The following is an 8,926-nucleotide window of genomic DNA, read 5'->3' as shown; positions in this document are numbered from 1 at the left end:
ACTCAGGCAACCGTCATGGCCCATCGGTTTGGGTCATGACAACACTGGTATTTAAGCAGTTTTGTCCTAGGGTTGTCTACAGACTGTGTCTAGTAGAGTCTTATTTATGGGTGTATTGTGCACAACACTTATAGATAGGAGGCTACAGGACATATAGGGTGTTATCGTCTCTTCTTATCTTAGATCGTGCAATATAAGCATTCGTTTTCCTCCTAACGATGTGTTACGTGTTTAGCGATGCCTTCGAAGACTATAACTGCTAGCATAGGTTAGAAGGCTATGAAGGTGTTAGAAAGAGAGATAAGTTATACTATGGATTCAGACCCATCAGAGATCATGGGTTCTATCGAGGAGGATCCATTCAAGGATCCACATGAGTCATCCATTCGAGTTGTTTCGACCACTCCGACAGTAGATAGGGTGAGAGGAGTTCCGACCTCACCGAGGCCCTTAGTTTCACAGCCTGTTGATCAGGGTATGAGGGGATTAGTGCATGGATTGGCATAGCCAGGATTCCCTCAGGCTCAAAACTATGTCAAGGTATTTGAGGACACCAGCTCTTCTGAGGTTCAGGATAGTCCACAGTCTTGGGAGTCCGTCAATCAAGGTTCGTCGGTGTATGTTATGGGATACGAAGAGGAAGAGGATAGTAGTCGGGCTAAGAGGAGGAAGGTAACTGATAGGGACATGAAGATTCTTCTTAGAAGTGTGTCCGATCGAGGTTCTTATATAGGACGAGGCAAGGACCCTCTACTATAAACTTCCTCCAAGTGTCAGTTTTTGGTTGGTGAGTTCCACCTCTTCTTGGAATATTACCAAGTCAAGGTTTTAAATGTGTTTGGTTGTTTTATAAGGATGTAAGGAGCCTCGTCCTGACTTGTATATATTATGGTTATGCCTACTTAGAGGTTTTACAGACAATATCCTGTTGATAGTTTTGGGTATGATATGGCTACGGCTTAGTCAACCCCTATGTATATAAACCTTTTTCTAAATTAGTTATGCGATTTAATTTTTAATAGTATTACTTATATATATGGATGTCGCCGTAATGTCCCGTGATAGACTTGATAATAAACAAGGATAAGGTATGTGGTGTTCGGTTGGGTAGAACTTGATATTATAATGGGTATGGATTGGTTGGCCTTTTGTTGTGCTAACATCAATTGTAGGTCAAGGATGGTTTAATTTTAGTCCCCATGAGAGCCTGTTTTAGAATAGGAAGGTAATACGACATCACCAAGAGGTAAATTTATCTCCTGTCTCAAGGCAAGGAAGATGATCAATAAGCCCTATATTTATCACTTAGTTCGGGTTCAGGATATGGAAGTAGAGTTACCAACCATTTAGTCCATCCCTGTGGTGAATGAGTTTCCCAATGTTTTTCCTGATGAGCTTTCGGGTCTTCCGCCAAAGCGAGAAATTGAGTTTGCCATCGACCTACTACCAGATACTCATCCAGTATCTATTCCCTCTATAGAATGGCCCCCGCAGAGCTGAAAAAAGTTAAAGGAACAACTAAGGGACTTATTTTAAAAAGGTTTTATCAGACCTAGTACGTCACCACGGGGAGCACCTGTGTTTTTCGTGAGAAAGAAAGATGGTTCCTTACGAATGTGTATTGATTATAGGCAACTAAATAAGGTAATGATCAAGAATAAGTACCCGCTCCCGAGAATCGATGATCTATTTGATCAGTTACAAGGTGCCAAGTATTTCTCAAAGATAGACTTGAGGTCTGGGTACCATCAGGTAAGGGTTAAGGATGAAGATATTTCGAAGACTGCATTCAGGACTAGATATGGGCACTTTGAGTTTCGGGTTATGTCATTCGGTCTGAGCAATGCCGTAGCAATATCCATGGATTTAATGAACCGTATGTCTAGGCCTTTTTTTAGATATGCTCGTAATTGTATTTATTAACGATATATTGGTATATTCTCATTCAGAGGCTGAGCATGCAGACCATCTACGTACTGTGCTCAGAGTTCTACAAGAAGGGATGTTGTATGCAAAATTTTCTAAATATGAATTTTTGGTTGAACTATGTAGCTTTCCTTGGGCATATTATTTCGGGTAAAGACATACGAGTGGATACACAAGAGACTGAGGCAGTGAAGACTTTGCCTAAACCCACAATACTGGTGAAGGTTCGTAGCTTCTTTTGGCAGGTTATTACAAGAAACTTGTAATGAAATTTTCTTCTCTTCTAAGAACCTTTGACCAAAGTGATATGTGGTGTCTTTCTTGATGTTTCGAAATAACATAAGGAAATCTATGGTGCAAGCAGGTTGAATAAAGGTTGTGAATAAGTATAAATAGATAGGTGTAGGTCGCAAGCTAAAGTATGGTAGAGCGATAAGGTTCTAGGAAGACACGAGGAAGGATATGGAAAGATGAGTAAAAAGGTGACAAGAATGGATAAGTCCTTGGGAATAAGTTCATAAGAGAGTTGATTGTTTCTCTAAGTTATAGAAGGCTCAGTATAGCCCGAATGAACTCAAGGGAGTCTAAGACTAGTAACGTTTAGGATAGATGAAATGTTGCCCTAATAGTGGGATAAGGGCGCAATTGTGAGGGATAAAAGATAAAGTTTGGGCCTCCGAAGAGGGAAATTTCTTGAATTATACAAGATTAGGATAACCATGTAAGTTAACTCAAAATGGAGTTAGATTTCAATGGGTCGACGCTTGCGAACAGAGTTTTCCAGGCTTTGAAGGATATATTAACTTCAGCACTGGTTCTAGTGCTTCCAGAAGGGATCGATGGTTATGTTATCTATTGTGATGCTTCGGGCATTGGATTGGGTCATATGGTAAGGTTGTGTCTTATGCTTCTAGACAACTAAGAAAGCACGAGAAGAACTACCCGACCCATGATTTAGAGTTAGCCGCGGTGATTCATGCACTAAAAATGTGTAGGCACTACTTGTATGGCGTTCATGTTGATATCTATACAAATCATAAGAGCCTCCAGTATATTTTCAAGCAAAAGGAATTGAATCTTCGTCAAAGGAGATGGTTGGAGCTACTTAAAGACCATGACGTTGATATCTATACCATTCAGGGAAGGCGAACGTAGTAGCCGACGCCCTCAGCCATAGATCTATGGGTAGCCTATCATATTTTTAGCCAGAAAAGAGGGGAATAGCGCATGAGGTTCATCAGCTAGCTAGTCTTGGAGTTCGGATATTGGACTTAGGTGACATTGGAATTACTCTTTAGAATACGACAATATCCTCATTAGTAACTAAAGTAAAGGAACGCCAGTATGAGGATCCTATGTTAGTTCATTATAAGGATATCACCCTTCAGAAGGAGAAGACACCATTTGGAATTACACAAGATGGGGTCCTCAGAGATCGAAGACGATTGTGTATGCCCAATGTTGCAGGGCTGCGTCCGCAGGTTATGGGAGAAACTCACTATTATCGTTATTCTATCCATCCAGGAGCAACAAAGAGGTATTATGATATCAGGGAAGCGTATTGGTGGGACGGAATGAAAAAGTATATAGCAGAATTTGTTGCTCAGTGTCCTAACTATCAGCAGGTTAAGATTGAGCATCAAAAACCCGATGGATTATTGCAGGATATGGACATTCCGACTTGGAAATGGGAAGTAATCAATATGGACTTCATCATAGGCTTACCTCTTACCTAGTGTAAGTTTGATTTGATATGGGTGATTGTTGATAGGCTTACTAAGTCAGCTCATTTTCTACCCATTAGAACTACATGTTCCTCATAAGATTATGCAAGACTTTATATTAAGGAGATAGTATGACTGCATGATGTCCCTGTATCTATTATCTCAGATAGAGGAGCTCAATTCATAGCTAACTTCTGGAGGTCCATCCAAAAAGGATTAGGGACTTAAGTAAGTCTTAGTACAACATTTCATCCCTAGACAAATGGACAGGTTGAGTGTACTATTCAAACACTGGAGGATATGTTATTAGCTTGTGTAATAGATTTCAAAGGTAGTTGGGATGATCATCTGCCATTTATTGAGTCCGCATATAATAATAGTTACCATTCCATTATTCAGATAGCTACATACGAAGTTCCTTATGGACAGAAGTGTAGGTCGCCTATATGGTGGTTCGATATTGGGGAAATTATGTTAGTAGGACTAGAATTAGTACAGCAGGCAATCGAGAGAATTAAGCTTATACAGGAAAGGCTATTGGTAGCTCAAAGCCGTTAAAAGGATTATGTGGATAATCGACGACGAGACTCGGAATTTCAGGTGGACGACTGGGTATTCCAAAAAGGTATCACCGATGAAAGTTGTCATGAGGTTCAGAAAAGAAGGCAAACTTTGCCCACGGTATACTGGTCCTTATAGGATCATTCGGAGAGTGGGCCAAGTAGTTTATAAGTTAGAATTGCCCTCGGGATTTGAGCATGTCCATCCGGTTTTTGACATATCTATGTTACATAAGTGCATTGGCGATCCTACCCTAGTGGTGCCCACGAATGATGTACAGATTACAAAGAACTTGTCATACGAGGAAATTCCGGTTGCCATTCTAGACCAACGAATCCGCAAACTACGGAATAAGGAGGTAACCTCTGTGAAAGTACTTTGGAGGAACAACAATGAGTTGGAAGGCCAAGGAAGACATGAAGTCTAGATATCCCTAATTATTTCCTCCTCCAGAGAAGGGTCCGACTGAGACGTCATAACCTCAAGCTGCATGTACGAATTATTGTGCTAGCTATTATTATTGGTCGTGTGAGGCCATCGTCGTCATTAATGATTGTGGTCCTATATGGCATTAAATTACTAGGTTTCTACAAGAAGAGTTGGTAGTAGCGTTCTTACAAGGGCGACTCTACCAAGGTTATATAAATCCCGGAGAGTTAAACATTCGAGGACGAATGTTTCTAAGGGGGGAAGGATGTTACATCTCGCATTTTCGTACGCTAAAATTTCGTTTTCAGTTAACCGACGTAGACTAGGGGATGAGATCATCTTGACGTTAACGTACTTATACTATTTGTAAGCGATAAATAAGTGTTATGAAGGATAAAGGGGTACACATATTAAAGAAAACAAGTTTCGTTGAAAGTGGCTAATTTGGAATAAAATACGGGTCGAGCGATAATACCCAATAATTATGAACTAGTACCATGCAAGGTACTATATGACCATGGTAATATAATATATAAAGTATTTTAAAAATAAATATAATTTTAAGTAATTTGTGGTAATTTTTAAATTATGCGGGTAATTGATTAATTACCGAGTAATAGGACATTACCCGGTTAAATAATAATTGGATAAAACTTAATTAATTATACTCCAAAAGACATGTGGCAACGCATGAAATGACTAAGCAACTAATTAACCTATGTGGCAACCTAGGAAGTGATTATTATCCACAAGTATGATATTTGTCCAAGTCTTAGAAAAAGGTTAAAAATAGTGACGTTAGTCACTTTTAGAAAGGAAACAAGAAGGAATTCTTTCTAAATTGAAAAGGTTAGAAGCTAAGAAGTCTTCATTCAATCCAACAAATTTGTTCTTGGTTTTGAAACCAAGGACTTTGAAGCAGAATATTTCGTTCCAAGAAATTTCGTTTCAAGCAATTACCTTTCTTAGTTTGAAAGATTAGGAGCTAAGGAAAAACGTTAAGAGTCTTCTTTCCAAGCAATTTCGTTCAAATTCAGAAGCAGAATCTTCACTTCGATTAAATAATTCAAAGAACAGGTATGTTAAGGCCCTCCCTTCTTTCTTCTGGCATGGTCCATATGATACTGAAGAAACGAGCAAGTACATTATTTCCTTAAATTACTTTATTCAAATAAATAGTAGGGGTTTCTATATTCTTGATTCCCCATGTAAATATTATTATCTTCTGTTCATGGGTCACAGAATAAGACACAGTTGAAAAAGTTTATTCGAAAGGAATATTGAGATTATTACATATTTTTCATGCATTTCACTCATTTATACATGTGCATTGACGCATGACTAGATGGCATTATATACGCGTATATATGTTTATTATATTTATATGGGATACAAGAAAAAGGTTACGGCATTATATACGTACCACCACCTGATCAGCTGGTATATGATGATGATGTTGCCCACAATGGCTGAAATATGACTCAGATGGCGCTATATACTCATATATATGTACGTATATGTATATGGTATATGGGAAGAGGTTATGGCGTTATATATGCACCACCACTTGATCAGCTGGTGTATGTTTATAATGTGCCCATAGTGGCCGAGACGATATGATGGGATGCCCTCAGTGGCTTGATGATATTTTGTACACCCATACCTATGCATGATACGACATTTATATGTATGTGCATGACGTTATAAATGTTTTAGAATTTATAAAAATTATTCAGATTTAAAGATGTATTTCTGTATTCCATGTTTCATCTATGTCTTTTATGTACAAATTTTCATGCCTTACATACTCAGTACATTTTTCATACTGATGCCCTATTTCGTGGGGCCTGTGTTTCATGCCTGCAGGTGCAGGTAGGCAAGATGACGGTCCCCCTTCTTAGGATCCCTAATCAGCGAGAGTTGGTATGTTCCATTTGATCCGGAGCTGCTTTTGATCTTGGTATGATACGTTTATATATATATATATATGGGTATGACGTGGCTCAGTCCCGTCTTTGTATAGGTATGTTTCTGTTAGAGGTCTGTAGATAGTATGTCTAGTTGGGATATATGTGGCCTTGTCAGCTTACAGTTATTGGATGTATAGTTGTCTATAGCAGCCTTGCCAGCTCGCCCCATGTATTCTTCAGATATACATACATATGCCATATGTTGGCAGGTTTTCTTCATATATGTTATCTTTTTAATTCATAAGATGTTATACATGTTCATATCCTAGACGTATGTTTAGGGGTGTTTGACAGGTAGGACTTAGGCACCTGTCGCGGTCCATCAGTTTCGGTCGTGACAATGACAACCCACTTTCACGACCTAATTCACAAAGAGATTGAGGTATATATGGATGAAATCATCATCATCAAATCTTGAAAGAGTTCGAAACATTTTCACGACCTAAAGAAATATTTCGAGCGCTTGCGGAGGCATAGTTTGAAGTTAAATCCTACAAAATGTGCATTTGGAGTCTCTGCTAGAAAATTGCTAGGTTTCATCGTAAGTAGGAAAGGATAAAGTTGGATCCTTCAAAGATCAAAGCCATTCAAGAATTTCCACCACCTAAAAGCAAGAAGGATGTGATGAGTTTCCTTGGTAGGATAAATTAAATCAACCAATTCATAGCCCAGTCCACAGTGATTTGTGATCCTATCTTCAAGCTGTTGAAAAAGGATGCCACTACAAAATGAACATAAGAGTGTCAAAAAGCCTTCAACCTGATTAAGGAGTGCTTGTCAAATCTACTAGTGTTGGTTCTTCTTGATCTTGGGAAGCCATTGTTGTTATACCTGTCAGTTTTGGAAAATGCATTTGGATACGTGTTGGACAACATGATGAGACCAGAATAAAGGAGCAATCTATATATTACTTAAGCAAGAAGTTTACACAATGTGAGGCCAAATACACTCTGATAGAGAGCACTTGTTGTGTCTTAACTTGGATCGCCCAGAAGGTGAGGCATTATATATCAGCGTACACCACACATCTATTATCCCGGCTTGACCCGCTCAAGTATATCTTTCAGAAGTCGATGCCTGGAGGAAAACTAGCCAAGTGGCAAATTCTTCTCAGCGAATTTGACATCGTGTACATAGCATAGAAGGAAATCAAAGGACAAGCCTTAGTTGACCACCTATAGAAAATCCAATGGACTAGGATTATGAGCCGCTCACTACATACTTTCCAGACGAAGAAGTGTTATGCACCGGAGAAGACATTGCAGAGTCATACCTAGGGTGGAGAATGTTCTTCAACGGAGAAACAAATTTCAAGGGAGTAGGAAATGGGGCAGTCCTAATTTCAGAATCAGAACAACATTATCCGCCGTCAGCAAAGATAAGGTTCCCTTGCACCAATAATATGGCCGAGTACGAAGCATGCATTCTCGGGATTAGGATGGAGGTTGATTTGAAAATCAAGGAGCTTCTGGTCATAGGAGATTCTAATCTATTGATACATCAAGTTCAAGGAGAATGGACTACCAAGAACGTCAAGATCCTTCCGTATCTGCATTGTGTAAAGGAGCTATACAAGAAGTTCACAAAGATCGATTTTAAGCATATTCCAAGGATTCAGAACAAGTTTTCCGACTCTCTCGCAACCTTGTCATCCATGACCCAATATCTATATAAGAATTAAATCGACCCTTTCGAGATAGAGATCAAGGATCAGCATGCATACTGTTTTCATGTAGATGAAGAGCTAGACGGTAAGTTGTGGTACCACGACATCAAAAGGTTCCTTGAAACAAGAGAGTATCCAGAGAATTCCACCAAGGATCATAAGCGAGTGCTCAGAAGGCTAACAAATCACTTTTTCCTCAACGGGGAAGTCCTATATAAGAGGACCCCAGACATGGGTCTGTTAAGATGCATAGATGTTGCTGAAGCAACTAGATTGCTAGAATAAATACATGCAAGGACATATGGACCCCACATGACTGGCTTCACCTTAGCCAAGAAGATTTTAAGAGCCAGATAATTTTGGATGACCACGAAAAGTGATAGTATCCGCTATGTAAGTGTCACCTGTGCAAGATCCATGGGATTTCATCTGGGTTCCACCTAATGACTTGAATGTAATGGGCTTGGCTTCGCCATTTTCCGCTTAAGGTATGGATGTAATCGTACCTATAGAGCCGGTTGCATCAAATGGACATCGTTTTATCTTGGTATCAATTGATTACTTCACCAAATGGGTCGAAGCTTCTACATACAAATCCATTACAAAGAAATTAGTGGTAGATTTCATCCGTAATAACATAGTTTGTCAGT

General features: G+C 39.2%; 1 protein-coding gene across 1 annotated transcript; it reads left to right on the top strand.

Annotated features, from left to right (window-relative positions):
• The first annotated feature begins 312 nt into the window (after positions 1-312).
• On the top strand, positions 313-8,291 carry LOC138886072 (uncharacterized). Its single transcript, XM_070167100.1, has 3 exons — positions 313-420; positions 508-706; positions 7,840-8,291. The coding sequence occupies exons 1-3, from the start codon at positions 313-315 to the stop codon at positions 8,289-8,291; spliced, it is 759 nt and encodes a 252-aa protein (XP_070023201.1).
• The last annotated feature ends 635 nt before the right edge of the window (positions 8,292-8,926 follow it).

Source organism: Nicotiana sylvestris, chromosome 2 (assembly GCF_000393655.2).
Source record: "Nicotiana sylvestris chromosome 2, ASM39365v2, whole genome shotgun sequence".
NCBI classification, from domain to species: domain Eukaryota; kingdom Viridiplantae; phylum Streptophyta; class Magnoliopsida; order Solanales; family Solanaceae; genus Nicotiana; species Nicotiana sylvestris.
This window is presented reverse-complemented; position numbering and strand designations above follow the sequence as displayed.

What these genes read in the sequence shown, in the direction of transcription:
- LOC138886072 (XM_070167100.1), top strand. Translation starts at nt 313, where the DNA reads ATGGATTCAGACCCATCAGAGATCATGGGTTCTATCGAGGAGGATCCA. An exon ending in CCACTCCGACAGTAGATAGG is followed by an intron (nt 421 to 507) that starts GTGAGAGGAGTT and finishes GGATTGGCATAG; the next exon opens with CCAGGATTCCCTCAGGCTCA. An exon ending in CATGAAGATTCTTCTTAGAA is followed by an intron (nt 707 to 7,839) that starts GTGTGTCCGATC and finishes CATACTTTCCAG; the next exon opens with ACGAAGAAGTGTTATGCACC.